General features: G+C 41.5%; 1 protein-coding gene and 1 long non-coding RNA gene across 2 annotated transcripts in view; one reads left to right on the plus strand and one right to left on the minus strand.

The window, feature by feature from the left end:
* Positions 1-19,893, plus strand: part of LOC126386358 (plexin-A2-like) — a 139,572-nt gene that overhangs the window by 80,540 nt on the left and 39,139 nt on the right. The window contains exons 10-17 of the mRNA XM_050038646.1: positions 941-1,141; positions 1,813-1,909; positions 5,316-5,515; positions 11,869-12,020; positions 13,118-13,235; positions 14,658-14,794; positions 15,334-15,501; positions 18,580-18,673. Of these exons, the coding sequence (XP_049894603.1) occupies positions 941-1,141; positions 1,813-1,909; positions 5,316-5,515; positions 11,869-12,020; positions 13,118-13,235; positions 14,658-14,794; positions 15,334-15,501; positions 18,580-18,673 (1,167 nt within the window). The remainder of the gene's footprint in view (positions 1-940; positions 1,142-1,812; positions 1,910-5,315; positions 5,516-11,868; positions 12,021-13,117; positions 13,236-14,657; positions 14,795-15,333; positions 15,502-18,579; positions 18,674-19,893) is intronic.
* LOC126386368 (uncharacterized) overlaps positions 1-19,893 on the minus strand; it is a 128,732-nt gene that overhangs the window by 17,225 nt on the left and 91,614 nt on the right. The window lies entirely within an intron of this gene.

The raw sequence follows: 19,893 nt of genomic DNA on the forward strand, positions 1-19,893 counted from the left end.
TTTGACATCCTGGATATATCCTTCAAACACAGACTGTAGACCCCTCTGTCTGCTTCTCTCTGGAATCACTCTCTCATTTTTCCACAAATATGATAATATTTCTTCAGGGAGTGCAGTTAGTTACAGTGTGGGCACCATGCTTACTCTTACAACCTTTCGGAACATCACAAAGGGGCGGGGCTTAGCGAAAGGTCAACTGAAATGTTGATCTGAAAAATTAAGGAATCCCCTCTGGGGATCTTGAATGCCTGCATCAAATTTCATTGCAATCTAATTAATAGTTGTTGAGACATTTTAGTAAAATACACAACTTTTGATCTCATGGTGGTGTCATTAGTCATTTGGAATCATTCTGTGGGTACCATGGATATTAAACCAAATTTCATGCCAATCCATCCAGACAGCAGTTGTTGAGAGATTTAAGTCTGGACCAAAGTGGTGGAGAGACCAACTGCCATTAGCATCCCTTGAGCTACATTGCTAGACTGGCTAAAAATAGCTGACTGCTTACAGAATGCTGCAAAGAGTAAATAGTATTACTATTACTGTATATAAATAATTATTTACACAGTTAAGTGTAGTGGAAAGTGTAACATGTTGTATATGAATGCAAATTGCATTTGGATTAGCAATTTGTTTGCCCCACTAATCCCTGTGCTACATAAGTCCTTCATGTTTATAGAACATATTCATATGTATTAATACAGATTACACACATAGATGGACAAACGAAGTGACACACACTAAAAGATACATAGATACTATGGATAGATGTATACTTAGAGTGGATGGATAAATTTCTGAAGGGGAAACTTGTTACTTAAATCCTACTTGTGTATAATGCATGGGTAATATTGAGGATTAGCAGCAGAGACAACATAAAAAAAGTACATGTTTGCTGACTTGTACACTGATGTGTGTTTGTATGCCATTTTCACAGGACTGCCCTCAGCTTCTGCATTCTGGGGAAATCCTCCTTCCGGCCGGCGAGGTCCGACCCATCACGCTGAGGGCCCGAAACCTCCCCCAGCCGCAGTCGGGCCAGCGAGGCTACGAGTGCGCGGTGCACGTGCAGGGTGTCAGCCACCGTGTCACGGCGCTGCGCTTCAACAGCACCAGCGTGCAGTGCCAGAACAGCTCGGTATGACCTCAAACACTCCCAGTGGGAGTCTCACAGCTGTCAAGTGAGGCAGACAGCTTGGATGCTGTGTAGGCAAGGTACATAGGGTACATCAGTGAATACCGCCCGAGGTGTTGAGCATACTGAGGAGAAAGTAGAGGAAAAGGGAAAGTGTGAGTGATGAGGTAAGGTGCAGAGCATGTGAGAGAGAGGAGGAGAATGACAGGGAAGGAGCGAAGGAAAAGCTGCATATTGTCAGACTAACATCTAGGTGTTCACGAGAGCGTAAATATGATGTTCCCGGCAGGAAGACACAGGTTTGCCATAAATATAGGTGATTTTTGCTGCACAATGCAAATCGCAGGCTAAATTTCAATGTGAAGCATACCTTGCTACTCTGTGACAATGAATGAAAAGGCCATTTTCTTCAGATGTGGATGATCGGCCACCCCAGCCAGAGTTTGTGTCCCCACATGTCAAAGAGGAGAGGAGCAGACAACCATGGCAGAAATGACAGATGGTTAAAAGCCTCGTCTCTCTGCTGCCCTTTCATCCTCTCATTTTCCTCCACTCTGTCTTTCTCTATATCTTTTTTTTTTTTTTTTTACTCTACCCTCTGCCTCACTTTGACTTTCTCTCTCTCTGGATCCACTTACTGCAACATTCCCTCACTTTCTGTTTCTGCTTTTCAGTACATGTACGAGGGTGTGAAGATCAGTGACCTGGCAGTGGACCTCTCCATCGTATGGAACGGCAATTTCATCATCGACAATCCCGAGAAGATTAAAGGTGCCTCTGCCATCCATCACTGCCAGGCCAGAGAAGTGTAAAGCACTCAATCCACAGGGGATAGATGGGTCACAGAGACTGCTTCAAGGCTCCCGATGGGCCTTGAGAGAAAGTTCACAATAGCAGGGAGTGTTATCAAAAAGCCTCCAATCACTTGTGTGCCCCGCGGGGGTGAAGGGTGAATCTTCATATTTGCTCAGTTTGGCTCTCACGGCTGCTCTCCGTTTCCTCTCCATCATCGTGCGAGAAAGGTTGTTTGTCAGTTGTCATTGTGGGTTGTACGTTAAATACTTCCCTGTAGTCAAGGATATACACACTGATGGCCATGAAGTTTAACAGGCCCTGTCATTACGTAGGTAACTTACTTTATATGGACATAAATATAGGCTACTTTCAAGAGAGAGGATGTAAGAGGCAGACTTCAAAGAAGAAGCTTTATTGGATTACTGTGGCATTTTTTCTTAATACATGGGAGCAGGAAATTAAACAAACATGCTTTTTATTAATTTTATTGAATTACCATGTTGAATGCCCATGGTCGTAGCCAGTTAATTTTGGAGTTGACTGTAACTACCAGGGGCGAGATGCAAAAAACTGTGTATGCACAGTGACAGAAGTGTGCATGTGCATTATTTCTGTTAGATTTACAAAGCCTGCTTCTGTTTTTGTATAAATCTCAATCACTGTGGAGCTGGGTGCACATACACAAGCCTCATTTCCACACCCACAGTTCACCATAAATTAGGGATGCACCAATATGGATTTTTTCAAGCGATACTGATAACCAGTAACTACCTGCTTGTCATGGCTAATAACCGATATAATAACCGATAATTTCACATTTTTGTATTTTAAGAAGTGTATAACCTGTAGATAATTGCTAACTGTAGCATCACATGGCTAGCGGTTATTAATAAGTTTAACAACAGAGTCGAGCCTTGTAAAAGCTTGGTGTTGAATGTTAGCCACTGCCGCTAATTAGCTTGTGCTAACACTCTGGAGACGGTGTATCTAATCTGTGTCGGGTGGTCGAAGATCAGACCCTCGGCGCAATCCTGTTGTCTTCCCCTGGAACTGTGAAAGACGCCCACACCGCAACATGTTTTACCCTCTAGACAGCGTGCTACATTTGTTTTTGTTCTTCTTCTCTGTGTTTATTGGCGGTTTGCAAACCAAGTTTAAAGGTACATGTACCGCCACCCAATGTGTCAGGGTGTGTAGATGCTGTCCTTGTTAAGTCAATGAAAGCAGTGTGGCTTCATATTATCAGCGCTATTTATCGGCTATAATTTCAATTATCAGAAAAATGCATAATTATAAAAATGCCCCATTTACCTGCCTGATATATACCGTGCATCCCTACCTTAATTGGATGCAGAAATGGCCTTAAACATTCACTAGACCCGTCAATGAGAACAGCAACAAAGAAGAAGTGCAGGTTCACTAATCATGTCGCGTCAGTGAGGTTCTCCAACAGAGCAGCTGTCATCACGCATGCCTGTGGATATTTGCAGCGCCTGCACCACTAATTCATCATGTTTCTGTGAACCATCGTTGCAGTTCAAATCATCATCATTATTATTAAACGTCACGATGATTCATTTGTGGCACTCATGTTGAAACTGATTTTGAAAAGTGCTTCACAGTTCAGGTCCAAATTAAACAATCATAATCATTAACAGCGAGATGATGGCTCAAGTGTAAATAAAAAGAATGATGAAATTCATCACTCTTAATCAATTTGAAATAACTTTATAAAAGTGCCTTTGAGTTCTCTTGTATGCGTGAGGTGCACACATTCTCACCTCATAATCTTCATTTATAAATACCATTCTGAATGTGGGAAATGGCATGCGCATGCTTTTTGTGCGTGCATATCGTTAATGCATATGGCCCTTGCTGTTTAAGAATGTGTTCTTGTAGTGGCCGTTTCAACATACCGAATTTTCTAGGCCACTTAGTTTATGAGGTGTCTCGGTTTTGACTCTTGTTTCTCCTCCTTTTCTGGAGATCCACAGTGCTCATGATCGGCAGGGAAAATATTTAACAAGGTTTATTGAGAATCCAAAAAGGAAACAACAGACCGATTTCTTCCAAAATTACACCTCGTACGGTCCACTACAGCTCAATTTCCTGTTTCTATATATTCTCATGTATTACCCGTTGTTATACTTCAACACTGCATAACACAGTCAAAAACTTATTACAATCCAAGTCAACACAAACTTCATGTTGTCTTTTAGGCACGACGACGTCCACATGAGCACTAAACTGCCTTACGACACCACAGCTGGCGTAAATAACTTGTATTCCAACACATAAATAACGTAAATAAAAAACAATCTCATCAGTCAACTAGCATACACTATTCAAATATACAGAAGTGGCTGTACAAACCTAAATACCATCATAACCTGTATGATGTATCATATCAACACAGATATTCTTATCAAATGTTAATATGTGCTTACAGTTGTGATTGGTTGTTCAGTGTGACTAAACCAAACTGTAATTCAGGGCTCCTACAGCGAAAGGCAAGTTGGAGTTAAGACTTTCTTAGACTTTTTTAATGCCATCCTGACTGAAATTTTAAGACTAACTTGACCAAAAAGAAGAAACAGAAGATATGAACCAACATCAATTACTTTGGGTTAGGAAATAATTTATCCAAATTTTTATTGTAACAGAAAACATGACTTTTTGTCCTGTGGTGGAGACAAAGGTAGAGCAGAACTGGGAAATATCTGCTGCTTGTTTGTGAGTTTTCTTGGCAATTTTGTGTGGATTCCACTGCCTTGATTCCCAACGCGAGTTTGAAACAGTTTTTGCACAAAGTTAACTGAGCCTCGTATGCAGCAAAATCTTGGTTAAATAGCCGAGGTATGTTGAATTAGCACTTCCCTATGTCATCCAGGGTTGTCCAGAGTAAAGCGACAGCTAGCTAACAGACAGTGGATCCTCTGCTCAGAGCATCCTGGCCAGACACAAAATATGAGTGCTGTTGGTTCCGCTATCCTGATCTGCAAAAGGCACTTGATAAATTATTCAAGAAAAACAGACGTTACCAATTATTCTGAGATTTTACAACTCAACATCAGATAAAAAAAGCAATTCATAAAATCCTGCTTACCAAGTCTAAGCATTTTTAAGACTTATGAAAGATTTATTTAACGTTTAGGCAGATCTTATTAGATCTTAGATCTTATTTCTAGATAGAAGTTTTTGATTAATGAATTTTAAGACATTTTAAGACTCTGCAGGAACCCTACTCCCTGCTGGTGTTTTTACAGAATACTCTGTGGTTGACCTCAGCTTTTGTAACCTGATATTCTTCAAAACCATTAATATGGATACATAACATTAATTGATATCTAACTGACCAGATATCCTCTGTGTGTTTCCACAGTGCACCTCTACAAGTGCAGCGCCCAGCGGGACAGCTGTGGCATGTGTCTGCGGGCGGAGAGGAAGTTCCAGTGTGGCTGGTGTAGCGGCGAGGGCCGATGCACCATGAAGCAGCACTGTCCTCCCATCTCCCCCTATGCCAGCCGCTGGCTGGACCTTTCTGCCAGGAATGTCAAGTGCACCAACCCACGCATCACTGAGGTCAGTCGTTGTTTGTTTGGCCTGTTGCCCAGTCAGTCAGTCAGTCAGTCAGTCAGTCAGTCAGTCAGTCAAATACAGTGCAGTGTATAGTGTATTTGAATTGTGAGATGTAAGTTTCTTAAGCCCAGTAATTCCTTGAGAATGTGGCTTTATTTAGTATGAGCAGTTTCTGGGTTAGAGAGTGTTAAACACACTCCTCAGTCTCAGTGGTCATGCCAATTAAAACAACAGATCTGCTATCTGGTTTTTCCTTTTAGAAGCTTGGATTTTTTAAACTCTGTGTGCGATTGTCTTTCTTCAACAAGATCTCAGAAATTCTGTGTGATAAAGTCTTGAACTTGGCAAATCAGCTGAAAACTATCTTGACATTGTAGTGATTTGTTCAGAAATTTTGAAGTTAAAGGTGGAAGGCAAAGTCTTGTTTCGTGGGTTCTTGTTAGCAGTAATAACTGACCGAGGTGCGAGGTGTGTTTGAAGGAGAAGGGTGAAACAGGTTGTTACAGCTGAAACTACTTTATTTCACTTTGCTCTGCCTGCCAGCTGAGTAGATAAGTGTTACCATGGTATCATCAGTGTTGAGATGTGATATCTGATAGTAGACATCTGATTAGGTTGTTAGATAGTGTTGTGCTTCAACAGAACTATGCAAATAAATGTAATTTCTTAAAAATGAAGTTGACTTTTACAGGATCATATACCATAGCTTTGTTCCTATGTTTCTTTGTCTCCTGGTATAAGCACAACCAGTCGGAAGCAGTCATTTGAGTTCTGTTGGTCTTTTTGGTGGCTTAAAGCAGGGTTTATACTTGTGAGTTGAATCGACATTATTTCTATGGATTAGGCTGAAAAACATTTTCTTCAGTGTAAACAAAGCTTTTTTTTGTAGATTTTTTCAGGGGCTTTTTCCCTTTATTTGATAGGACAGATACAGTGCGAAGGGGGAGACATAAGGGGAATGACATGCAGCAAAGAGCTGTGGGTGGAATTGAGCCTACAGCCACTGCAACAAGGACACAGCCTTTGTACGTGGGGCGCCTGCTCTACCAGGTGAGCTAGTGGGTGCCCCAAAACTAAGCTGTGATTTACATATTTTATTTATTCTACAAACAAAAAATTGTGAGGACAATAAAACCCCAACAAAATAGCATTTAGGTCTTAAGTTTAATTTGATCTGTGAGCTGCTAGGCTAATCTATGCAACAGGAAATAAACATAGGCTAATGCTAACAACATAACGTTAGCATGTTGTATACGTGGGAAACACATATCTAGTACAAGACAGTTGTTTTGTCGTTAAACCGTGTGCATAATGATGTGTTCAGCAGCGTGACCTGGTGCATTATCACCCAATCACTGTGTTGCTCAAACACTTGTTAACATAGTTACGTCATCATGTTGTTTTCTTTTACAAAAGGCTAAATGTCATCTAAAGTTTGCATTTACTGAAAAAAATATCTATGCTTTTGAAAAATTTCTGAGTCAAGTGGCAAGTTTCGGGATTGAAAAAATGACGCCAACATGGAAGTGCTAAAAGCTGCAGTTCTCTGAATGGCCACTTGATGCTGCTCCAAGAGCAAGTCAATCCCTCATAGACCATCATGTTAAAATGCCCACTTCACAGTTGAAATAAACATGTTTACAGCCTGGTACAAAGAACAGTTTTGGTATCTATGGCTAATTCCCCCCTTTATGACAACTGTATGGGGGCTGATTTCTTTACACAACTCCGCTATTTACATTTTATTAAGGCTTAAAGTTCCAAATCATTAAGAGCAAGCTGCTTTGAGTGACATGCTGTTTGCCGATAGCGCCCTTCTCAGTAAGATTCACCCCTCGCTTCTACACAGCTCCACCCTCTCGTCCAAATATGGTCATTTCTGGCTCCAAAAAACCAAGATGGCAACGGTCGTAGTGCCGAACTCGAGGCTCCAAAATGGGAGTCCAAAAACCAATGGGTAACTTCACGGTGGCTTTGTCCATTATTTTTTTAGTCTGTGGTCTGAGCCCCATTTTAACATCACATTTGGCCGTGTCATTGATTGCATCACAGTGTGCCCCGCAATGCACACAAAGCTAGTATAGTCTCACCTAACTCAGCTCAATAACACAGTCCCACATGTAGCAACAAAAACATATGATTGGCTGACGCTTCATCACATCATTGGAGCACTGAGAAAAAGTTAATGCAGACTTATCTTTGATCCATAGCATGTCACGCCTTTCCACATTGACAAGTGTCAGGCGTCAGTTTATAGCTTTGTGTCACCACCTTCCACCTACAGTGACTTGTAGCCTGTTGCTGAGTAGCTTGTGGTGCAAAAACAGGGTTACAATGGAGTCGAATTTTGTGACGTTACCTTTGTTGAATGTTGCTCTTGTTCCCGGCTTCATATGAGTAGAGGAAAGTCTGCTAGCTGCTAGGCTAATTTTACAATGTAAAAATGTTACAGCCGTACGCTAAGAATGTTAGCATGTTGTATTTGTGGGGAAAGTCCATCGCCAACTAGTGTTTTGGAGGCGTCACTGCAGAGCCACAAAGACACACCACCACACAAGTATATGCTCACAATGACGTAAGCTACAGCGTGGGCCCTGTGTGCAGCCTACACACAGCTATAAATCAGCCTTACGGCTTTGGACAAAAGCCCACTGCCGATAAATGTCCAGTCACACGCCTGCTTTTCCAACCATCTGTCTACCTGTACCTCTTTGGATCAGAAAACAATATGCCAAAACATCTTGTTGGATATTCCTGGTAGCCTGTAAATATCAACAACAAACACCATAATTCTATCTGTGGCCACCTTCCAATTTTTCATCTGAGTGCCTGTTTACCTGAGACTATCTCACATTTTATCCCACGCCAGCTGAATACCTCGAGTGCTTGACAGCTAAACGAATTCAGTCTGTTTAGAGAGTAGTGATGGATCTTTTATGTCACAAACTCCTGTTCATTCTCTTGAATGAGGCACAGTGGGTCAGGCACAGAGATGCAAGGCTCTTCCACTTCAAAGAGCCGCGAGCCTTTGATGTCCCCGTCACATTATTAGTGTTTCTGAAGGAGCTGCAGCAGAATGAATCAACTACCGAGTGCTGCTCGGGAGTGGAGGGAGTGTTGCTCTGCCGTTGCTCCTGTTCTGCTCTGCAGGTCCAAAGGTTTCCTGCTGGGATGGTTAACTTTACACTGGAAGGGACTGTGAATAGGTTTCCCGAGGTTTGTTACTCACTGCATTATTCATTAAAGTTTGTTTTGAATTATATTGGATTTCAAGGCTTTTTGAATAAACCCTGTCAGAATGGGGCTCCAGGTAAATCAACTTAATGTTTACATAGAGATTACACAGAGACTGTGGGAAGTGTTTCTGCGGAGATTCTCAGTCATTCAGGGCATGTAGAAATCAAAAGAAAACTGGACTCAGATTCCTGAAAGAATCTAAAGAAACCCAGTTACCTTTCGCTTAGCATTTACGGATTATGCTAGGTGTCCTTTAGGTGTCCTTTGAATAATTTACATTTTGAGGGCCAGTATTTTTTGTACTAAAGTAGCAAGCAGTTTATATTTTACTAAAGTACTTAAAATCCTCAGAGTCATATTTCTGACCAGGGCTCATACAGCCATAATTCTACACCATAATGGTATTCCTGTTAGATTGTGCAGCAATTTAAATGCAGACCCTCTAGGATTTCGTGGGCTTTTTTGGGATTGTTACGGCCTAACATACCTGATTTCACAGCAGCTTTTCTAAAGAAAATTGAGATGCATGTTGCAATGTTATAGACTTTTTTTTTGTATTGAAATTGCGCAAGGAAATGAAAATTGCTAAAGTAGTTGCCATTTGTATTTTTGTGTATAATTTCTTAAAAAATCGTGGGCAACTTGTTCCAGTGAGAATAAAACCATGCTGTTCTAAGTTTGTGAGTTGTACAACACTAATGTCAGCACTAACCATATCGTGTTTACTTGTCAATGCAGTGCAATATTATTCCATCAGTCATGTGCAATATTACTTATCATTGTTAAGCCATCTTCAATATAACACTGATTATCAGGAGAGTCTGTTTATTTCCACCATTTTAGTTCATTTTTAGTAATGCTTGTACTTATTGTTCTCCTATTGTTACTCTATTAGGCACTGTTCTTTTTGCTTCTGCTGCTTAAAACACTTCTATCTTGTATATTTTGCCAGATATTTAAAGGAGAAGTCGGGTATTTTGCATTTTGAGCCCCATTTCTGGGTTGTTTATGATGAAATAGAGTGGTTAAGACCAAAATAGTGACAATTGCTCATTTTCTAAGAATCTGGCTTTCCCCTGCCTGGCTTAACACTGCTGTCTATGGCCATGTGTGAACCTGTCCTAAAACCACCCTAAACGTTTGTTTTCAAAGCCATGAAACTCACCGCGTGGTCAGTGGTGTACGTTGATGTTCTGACATAAAAATCGTAGCAAACTGTGGATTCCAAGATGATTTATTTGACATTTTGTGTAATCCATTGGTTTTCTCTAGAAGCCTCATTGTTTGTGGTAGTAATCTGCCACTGGAAACGGAAAGGGGGTTGTTTACGACAAGGTTGTAGTCATTGTAGTCTTTTAGCTCAGCGAAAGTGCCGGCTTGACAGTGCTGTGTGCGCTCCTGGAGGAAGAACGAGAACGAACGAAAAAGTTTCGTTTAAACAACTGCACAATGGATTACTCGCTTCTAAACAACCTTTGCAGTACGATGCCTTTGAACACAATGCCAGTCTTCTTCCTCTGCTTCTTCTCTGTGTCCCATTACATTGCAATGGTTTCCTGCCGGTTGGCGACACCCACGTAAAGGAGCATTATCGCCATCAAGTGGGCTGGAGGGTATAATGCTTCAGGGTCAAACGAACGATCAAGCGGAAGTTTACACACGGGTGTGAGGCAGCTGAAAAAATAGTTCTACAATCGAGATGAACAGCGAAAACATGGATGGAAGCCACAGAATGTTATGTCAGAACATCAAGGAACACCACTGACCACTCGGTGAGTTTCATGGCTTTGAAAACAAACGTTTAGGGTGGTTTTAGGACAGGTTCACACATGGCCATAGGCAGCAGTGTTAAGTCAGGCAGGGGAAAGCCAAATTCTCCGAAAATGAGCAATCGTCACTATTTTGGTCTTAACCATTCTATTTCATCATAAACAACCCAGACATGGGGCTCATAGTGCAAAATACCGGATTTCTCCTTTAACACTCTATTGTTCTAAAACTGGGCTCAGTGAGTGACCCTGACCCGAGGAATCCACTGGTCGTCTGGTTGGTACTGGTTGTGACCTTCAGGATAAATTAAGTTCTATTGAACTGAACTGAATTGAATTAAATTTAATATAATCTAACTCACTTTGTTAATTTCAGCTCGTCTAATAGATCTGGAGCCTCTGTCATGGTGATTTGTCTTGTTGACCGAGCGTTCCAGACATTCTCTGGGCAAGTCTTATGGTCAGAAAATTGTTTGTCAATCAATGTGGTTAGTTTCCTTCCACAACAGTTTGCTCCTGCTTTCGTGCAGAACATTAGGGAATAACCTTGCACAATCTTTAGTAGTTATTTTGGTTAGCAAATGTAAGAAATTCGTGTTGCAGATGTCTGCATCTTCACAACCAGAAACAAGGGAGTGAGTTTGGTGACGCAGTGTGGGGATTGCTAAACTCACGGGACACTATGACGAATGGTTGGCTTTGCAGAAAAGTTGCGGCAATTGATTGGACAAAATTACAAGGTTGCGCAGAATTAAGGGGGATTGGTTGAATTTGCTTTATTGCGATTGCCACACTGCAACATCTCTAAACCCAAACTATAACTAATTATATTAAATTATTATTCTGGAGGTAAACTCTCTAAATGGCACATGAATCTCAAATCATTGAGGAGTGGCTGTGGCTCAGGGTGGAAAGCGGGCTGTCCACTAATCCAAAAATCTGTGGTTCGACCCCCGGCTCCTCCAGTCTGCATGCAAGTATCCTTGGACAAGATATTGAACCTCAAATTGCTCCAGATGGCTGTGTGAGTGTGTGTAAATGTTTAAACTGAGTAGCAGGTGGCACCTTGTATGGTAGCCTCAGCCACCGGTGTGTGAATGGGTGAAAGAGACATGTAGTGCTAAAGTGCTTTAAGTGGTTTGAAGACTAGAAAGCACTATACAAGTGCAACTCCATTTACCAAATATGGGAATCTCTGGTATGTTTATACTTTTGCTTTTAACTGAAGAATCTTTTTTGTTGTACAGAATTTGTACTACAGCTGTGCCCAGTTGTATGACGAGCTGATAGCTGAGAACCTATCACTGTATGTCAAATCCCTTCTTTGACTTTCCTCTCCTTCATATGTAGGTGAGTCCAGTGGCTGGACCTATAGAGGGGGGCACACTGGTCACCATCCAGGGCCTGAACCTGGGTCTGTCCTTCTCTGAGCTGGAGGGCAATGTGGAGGTGGCGGGTGTGCAGTGCACCCCACAGGAGGAGGGATACATCACTGCAGAACAGTAAGAGAGCCTCCTCCCCTCCCCTGCCCAGACATGCATGGATTCATACTGTACTGTACATAGACATACTGTACAGATGCAAACACACACACACAGGGAAAAATACACGCATGCAATCTCTTTTTCCCTCTCTCACACCATTTTTCTCACAGTCACCAGCCGAATCTGTGAATAAGCTGGAACCCAGTGATGCCTCATCAGGTTGTAGGATTGTGTGGGGGGCTTTGCATTGCTCTGGTGCAGTCAGAGCCAAAGGAAGAGACAGTCTTTGTGTCGTTGTCGTTATGAGGCTGTCGGCACAGCTGTAATTGAAATGCGCTGCATGTCGCTGACTGGAGGGACAATCTGTTAGCCATGTGTTTCTCTCACAGCCATGTAATGCGATTGGGCTCAGGCTGCAGGGACTTTATTTATATCCTTGTAAAAACGAAAAAAAAGGAAAAGAAAAGAACATGCCAGCAGAAAATTGGAAAAAGTCTCGTGATGTATGAATAGCAGGGATGGGCAGGGACGATTCATTGGGTGCTCTTATTGTAAAGGGGAACGCGGAGTGTGTTGCGCAGAGCAGTGCATTCGGCAGGGCTATTCATTTGGCACACACAGTGCTTTAAAACATGGCATTACAACTGTTACAACCATTAATTTCAGCATGGGGTCAGTTGCTATAATCACTTATTCATGGCACACTTTATCTTATTGACCTGACAGGCAATACTGATTTATTGAAGAAACCCCTATGTTGTCATGGCAACCGGAGGTAATGGTGGGTGGCAATCGTGCTGAAGATGGGGAGGGGTGTAGTTTATCATTTGAGTTATATTGCTGTTATAGGTTTCCCATTAGGAAGAAAGATGGCCCTCTGTATTGACCCACAACTTCTATGAAAGTCTGCCTCAATCACAGCGGCCAGCAGAGGCCATCTTCCCCCTGTGCAACTCATAACAAATGTGATACACTGCAGTGATCCTGCCGTCTGAGTGTGTGTGTGTGTGTGTGCGTCTGACTTGTCTTATTATTTGTATGCATTATAATCTGTTGAATGCCCGTTGTTTGTGTTTGCACCCACATTTGTGTATTTGTGTCTTTTGTTTTGACAGGATTGTGTGTGAGATGGCTGCGGCTCCTAAAGGAAGTGCTCCAGGTCCAGTTAAGCTGTGTGTTGGCGAATGCAGACCAGAACTGCGCGCACAGTCCTCCCAGCTCTACTCCTTTGTGGTAATTCTGCAAACTAATCGCCAGAAAAAATGTTGGCATTGTACGTTTCTGCAAACCACGTATACATCTGCACATTATTACCTGGCGGAAACGTTGAAACCTAATGTCTTGACAACACTGTGGTTAACATGTAGTTAGGTTTAGATACTAACACCACTTGGTTATGGTTAGTAAAAGATCTGGATCTTAAAATACCTGGTGCTGGGGGCACAATCCCCACTGGAAAAACAGCTATGTCTCAGTCAAAAACTTGTGCCGCTATCCTCGCTGGAAAAACAACCTTGGGTTATTAAAAACACCCACATTTGATGGCTAAAAGGGTGCTAAAAACATAGCAGTGACTCGCTAAATCACGACCTGTTTGTCGGTTGTTGGCCTCAAACTAGCAACAACCTCCGGGGCTGAAAAATAAAGCCATTGCTCAAGTGCCAAAAACTGCAGTTCCTCAAATGACCACTTGAGGCTGGCTCCAGAAGCATGTAGCCTTGTACAAAAAATATTTTGGTCTCTGTAGATCTATCTATCTATCTATCTATCTATCTATATCTCTATATCTCTACATCTCTACATCTCATCCAAATATGGTCACTTCCGGCTCCAAAAAAACAAGATGGCGACGGCAAAAAAATGCTGAACTTGGGCTTCACAATGGCAGTCCACAAACCAATGAGTGACGTCACGGTAGCTACATCCATCATTTTATAGTCTATGGTCTCAAACAGTGGTCTGCAGCTTGGCAGTTATCTCACCTAGGTGACACGCTATCCAACGTATACGATGCCACTTATATGTATAAAATGTGCTAATGTTACGTTTTTATGGTTTGCAGAAACGTACAATGCCAACTTTTTTTTTCTGGTGACTGGGCTGAATTCTGACACTGAAACACACTGACTTTGTCCATTCGTTCTGAAAAACATCAAGAGTTTGCAACAAATTATGCTGAACATGTGACTGCAGGTAAAAGCCAAAAACCAATCTGATCTATTCAAGCCACTGCAATCATTAACTGGAGAGGAGGACACTTGATTTTTTTTTCGAAGTACAGCCTCAAGAGATTATACATAAGAGAATTAATCATCATTATGAAGGTGTTTTTGATGGTTTGTTCACTGCGCGCATTATTTTTCATTTTATGGCTGATGAAAAGAATCGTGATCTCAAGCCAAGAAGATTTTTGCTTTTGAAGGTGCACTGTATTATTAGTGTTTTTTTCTTTTTTATGGGGGCGAATGTCCTTAAACTACTAATTTTTTTCTAAAGAAGCTCTTTTGTCGATCTTTTTCAAAGTTTTTTTTTTTTTAACTTATTAGTTCTACAGTGATTTATACAGCCAAGGCCGGTAGATGATTAATAACACGCCCTGTATTCTGTGTTTGATCTGTGTTGGATGAAACATTAATGAATTTTGGCTCTCCGCAGACTCCTTCGATGCTGGCGCTGACCCCAGGCAGAGGACCTGAATCTGGGGGCACCAAGGTCACCATTGTCGGGGAGAACCTTGGCGCTGGCAGCACTGTTAATGTGTACTTTGGTAATCAGACCTGCGAGCTGTACAGGTGAGTCTGATGATAATATGATGTTAACACTACGCCTCACATTCCCAAAGACTTACTTCACAGACACTTAAGTGAAACTGCCTCCACACAATATCAAAGATTTAGCCTCCTCTTATCTCCATGAAACACAGTAAGAGATCACTCTATTTAAAGAAGCACACTTTAGATACAATTAAGTGTTCGTGCGTTACATGAAAAGTCTTTATAATGATTTGTGAGGAGGTGATGATCCACAGCGGTAGGTATTGTTCTCTGCGTATTTATAGATATCTATTTAAAGTTCAAAATGCCTCACATGGTAGGAGTCAGGAGGGTGAGGCGAGGAAGCCATTAGCTAGAGCACCCTCTAATTACAGTGTTCCATCCCTAATGTGTCTGTAACGAGGAAGAGATGGGACAGACTATAATGAATCTTCTCCCCTCATGGTAATGTGCAAGGCTCATAGCTGCGTGGAGTCAGGGATTTGCTACTGCTGTAACGAGTGGGCAGAGTCACAATCAAAGGCATGAATAAATCGCTCTTTTGGTGCTCCCACCAGGAGGACCATGTCAGAGATTGTGTGCTTCTCTGCGCCGTCTGTGACGAAAGCCGGACCGGTGCAAGTCAGTCTGAGTGTCGACCGGGCCAGGGTTCCTGGGAGTCTGGCCTTTGAGTACATAGAGGACCCCACAGTCCAGCGCATTGAGCCCCTGTGGAGCATCACAAGGTAACACTAAAGAATACAGCACTGTGTATACACGGCCACAAGTGTGCACTGATACCTCATGAGAAAGATGGCTCAATCCCTGGACCTTTCTGTGTTCATGTAGGTTTCTGTAATCTTGTTATGGCACACAGACCACAGCAAACTGTGGGCCTGTCTTACAAAAGCCATTTATGAGTACCAGAGGTGCGGACGCGAGTCGCATGACTTGGACTCAAGTCAGACTCAAATATGATGATATTAAAATCTAGTTGACAAAGCCAAATAAGACTTGCAACTTCAGATGGACTTTTACACCAATGACTTGTGACTTCACCTGTACCTGAGCCTTTTGACATGAAAATACTTGATAGCTTCCCCAAAGTCCAAAGATTTAAAAGTACCATGAATCAATTCATTCACCGACTTTGTTTTTTTTTCTTTTTTTTAATGTGGATGTTTTTATTTAATTTAGGCGTGAAATACAAAACATGCAACAACTTAATATTACTTTAAAGGGGACGCACTATGCTCCATATTTTGAATCTCATATATTGAGCCACAATGTCAGATGTTCATTTTAAATGTGGCCAAACTTTCAAATAATGAGGTAAACATACAGTAGGAGCAAAAACCTCTCTTTGCAACGTTTTATTCTACTCTGACTATAGTATGACGTCATAGTGTGTGGGATCTCTTTATATGCTCATCTACTCCAGGCACGCTACCTGCAGGTGTTTACAATATGTCGCCGACGATGCTACATGTAGCTACATGCTAACGTCTCGAAAACATGTAAGCTTGGTTGCCCATGTTTTTAATTTCTCTTTTTGGATCATACTCCTGCTAGAACATGTCCAGTTGTGCTTAGAAGCTTTTATTGGTGCTTTTTCACAGTAGAAAGTGCCGCTATACTTTGTTACAGTCATTCCCCAGGTGCAATAACGGCCCAGCGAGGTACTGAAAACATTGACCTTTTGGGAGGCTAAAGGCGCTACACAGAGCCTTTTCGGACAGAGCATCAATGCACCGCATCAATGCACAGACATCATGAGGCAAATAAAGAGTTTTTTGATCGTTAAAGCACGGAAATATGTTCTAGTAGAAGTCCAGAATACAAGTATGAAAGTTGTAGACATCAATCCCAGAATGAGATGAGTTAAGTACAAGACAGGCCAGAAACAAAAAACAAAATTCATTCTGTTGTGGAACCGGTTAATAGAGCAATATGCTTTAAAAGTGTAATGTCAGCTATTGTTTTAACAAACTTAAAATAATAATTTTTGTACATGTACTATATTCTAGCTCTGCTGTTAAAATGGCATTACATTTGATATAAAGCGCATCATGACTTGTTTAGGCCTCGACACTAAATGTTTAGGACTTGTGACTTGAGTGCAAAGACTTGAGACTCAGCTGTGACCTGCAAAACAACGACTTGGTCCCACCTCTGGTGAGCACTGCTTACTGTACTCACAAACGGCCGCAGCTTCACAATCAACAAATAATCGTTGCTTGCAGATTGTGAATACACCTGGCAGTCCGACAGGGCTCTTACATGCTCATGTGTCGCTAGTATGGTGTTAGTCTTGATTAGAGAAACGTGTAATAATTAATGCAAGACAAAGTGATCTCATTTTGCAAATTGCAGCGTGCATGTTGCACATTTGATGAACCAGGCCTCTGGCTGATTGGAGTAGGTGTGAATGGGAATTTGAGCTGCTCGCAATGTTGCACTGTTTTCTGTTTCCCTAATCAGTACACTCTTAATGCCATCAAATCCCAACCCATCCAGGGTTGTAAAACAAACACTGCGCACAAGTTGCGAATCTATTTCTGGGCAGTCTAACGTCAGCGGGTCTGTGTGGCAAACAAAGACGGGATGGTGCACGTAAGCATAAGTAAATGTGTGTTGAGCAAAACACAAGGACAAGGACACTATCTGTCTATCTTACCTTTTCTTATGACATCACATTTATTGTGTGGACTTTTTATAGAGTAGTTTTCCAGTAAAAATAAATATGAAAAACCTGTGCTGCTTACATATGGTAGCCTGCCCAGTACAGATTATCACGGTGCCAGGCAATCTGTGAGTTAGGCATTGATTCAGGTTAACAGGGAGAGTGATGCAAAGAAGTGAGGTGCTGTGGTTCTGTTACACCGAGGCTGTTCTACAATATCAAATAAGAGAAGATGACTGATGTTAACAAATGAAAATCTGATAAAATAGTACTTTTCATTTATGCCATATTTAATTGAAAAATGAATACAGATGTTACAAGTATGAGTGATGCTGCTAATATTACGACAGAAGTGAATTTCCTGTGAGAATTTCCGTGGCAGCTGAAAGTTACCTGTATTCCACTAAATAAAAGATGGCACTTAATTTGGTTTCGGGTGGGATTACCCAGCACTACGTCCCCGCAGATTAGACTTCAGAGAGACACCCTGGCCCTCAGCCTAGTGACAGGAGGAGCTTTGTGGAGCTGCAATCAAGAGCCCTCATCATGAATGTGCAGTCCCACTATGTGGCCCTACAAGCTTAGGTACCCTTTGAAGTGTGAGAAGAGAAGGATTGGCACTCTGTCAGGCTGACTAGACTGGCCAGTTTTTTTTTAAAGCCATTTTTTTCCTCTTGTATTTCCCCCCTCTTTGTCTCCTTTTCTCTACTTTCCATACTGCAGTTTTCTAAGATCACACTGCAGCAGCACAGGTTAGACAAAGATTAGAGAGTGTTGTTTATTTTAATCTGATCTAGCACAGATATGTAAACAAGCAGCACCTGTATTCATGCTATGCCAGCCTCACAGTCATGGATGAATATAAAATAGCAGCCAGCTGGTTTGCCGTTTGATCTGGCTCTTCTGCCCAATAACAAAGAGCGGGCTACCATGCCAGCTACAGTATACCTCCTCAAACTCACATTAATGCAGCTCCTCTGCAAAATGTGGGGTTTGCAAGTTAAAAAGACGTCTCTCTGTGCAGCCATCACTCTAATTAAATCAGGGTGGATCATGGTTTGCGTATATAGGCTACCTGGGGCTGAAGTGCTTGTATGTGCATATTTATATCTAATAATTCTTGTTCCTTTCTCACAAACAGTGGACACACCACCCTGACAGTGACTGGAACCAACCTGGATGTAGTTCAGGAGCCGCGCGTCAGAGTCAAATATGCCGGCCATGAATCTGTCAACGTGAGTGTGACGACTGCTGATATAATGTGCTCAAATTCATTGATGGTGTTTACTCAAGCTGATGGAAATGTTCTTTGTAGACAGTCTGCTACAGTTATAAAAAGGGAGATTTAGGGTTGTGCTCATTTTGCAACGTTCTGCTTTGACATACGGAGTGTACTGTACAGTGGGCGACAGGAACAAACGTGCTACAACAGCCCAAAACATTTCCATTAGGAGAAACAACGATCGCTTTTTTATTTCTGTTATCATTTTCAGCCATAACTGTAACGTTTGAGGATATATAGTTACACACGGTGGTCCGACCTATCTGATGTTTCTGCTGTATTTCAGGGTGTCTACAGATATAAATAACTTAAATTTAAGACCTTTTTAATACCACCTTATAGGATATTTAAGACCAAGCCTGCAACGGAAATACACATTATATTTATATTTGTGTGTGTGTGTGTGACACGTGTAAGTACTCTTTCCAAGTAAATGCACTGATGTAAGTATAAAATGAACGGTAAGGAAAAATGACAACAATTTGGAGAGTTTAAGTTTAATGTGTTTAATGTAAAGAGAAAACAAAATCTCATCGCTGTCATAAATCTTCTTCTTCTTCTTTGGGCTGTTCCCCACAGCGAATCATCTGCCTCCATCTAACCCTATCCTCTGCTTCCTCTTCTCTCACACCAACTGACTTCATGTCCTCTTTCACTACATCCATAAATCTCCTCTTTGGTCTTCCTCTAGGCCTCTTGCCTGGCAGTTCCAAACTCAACATCCTGTCATAAATGCCATTTGTTATTGCAATATTCACAGAAATACCACAGGAAAAAAATTCATTTTCATTTTCACGGTAATGTGTCCAAAAGTATTTAAGGCCCATTAAATCTCAATTTAAGACAATTTAAGACTTTTTAAGGCCTTGCACTAAGAAAACTTAATTTAAGACATTTTAAGACTTTTTAAGGACCTGTAGACACCCTGTATTTATGTGCTGTGTTGCTTTGCTAGTGTCTTAATAATCTAAAACTACCAGCACAGAAGCAAAGCAGTGTCCTGCTGTGGATGTATTTCAGCCTCCTAAAAAGTCCAACCGAAAAAAAAAAAAATCTATACCAGTTTAAGTGTACGTCATATACGGAATATTTTCTCCACATAACCATACACTTAATACCACACACCTTAGGTAGCAGTAGACCAGCAACTCCAATGTTCTGCAAAGTAAAATT

This window comes from Epinephelus moara, chromosome 24 (assembly GCF_006386435.1).
Source record: "Epinephelus moara isolate mb chromosome 24, YSFRI_EMoa_1.0, whole genome shotgun sequence".
Taxonomy (NCBI): Eukaryota; Metazoa; Chordata; class Actinopteri; order Perciformes; family Serranidae; genus Epinephelus; species Epinephelus moara.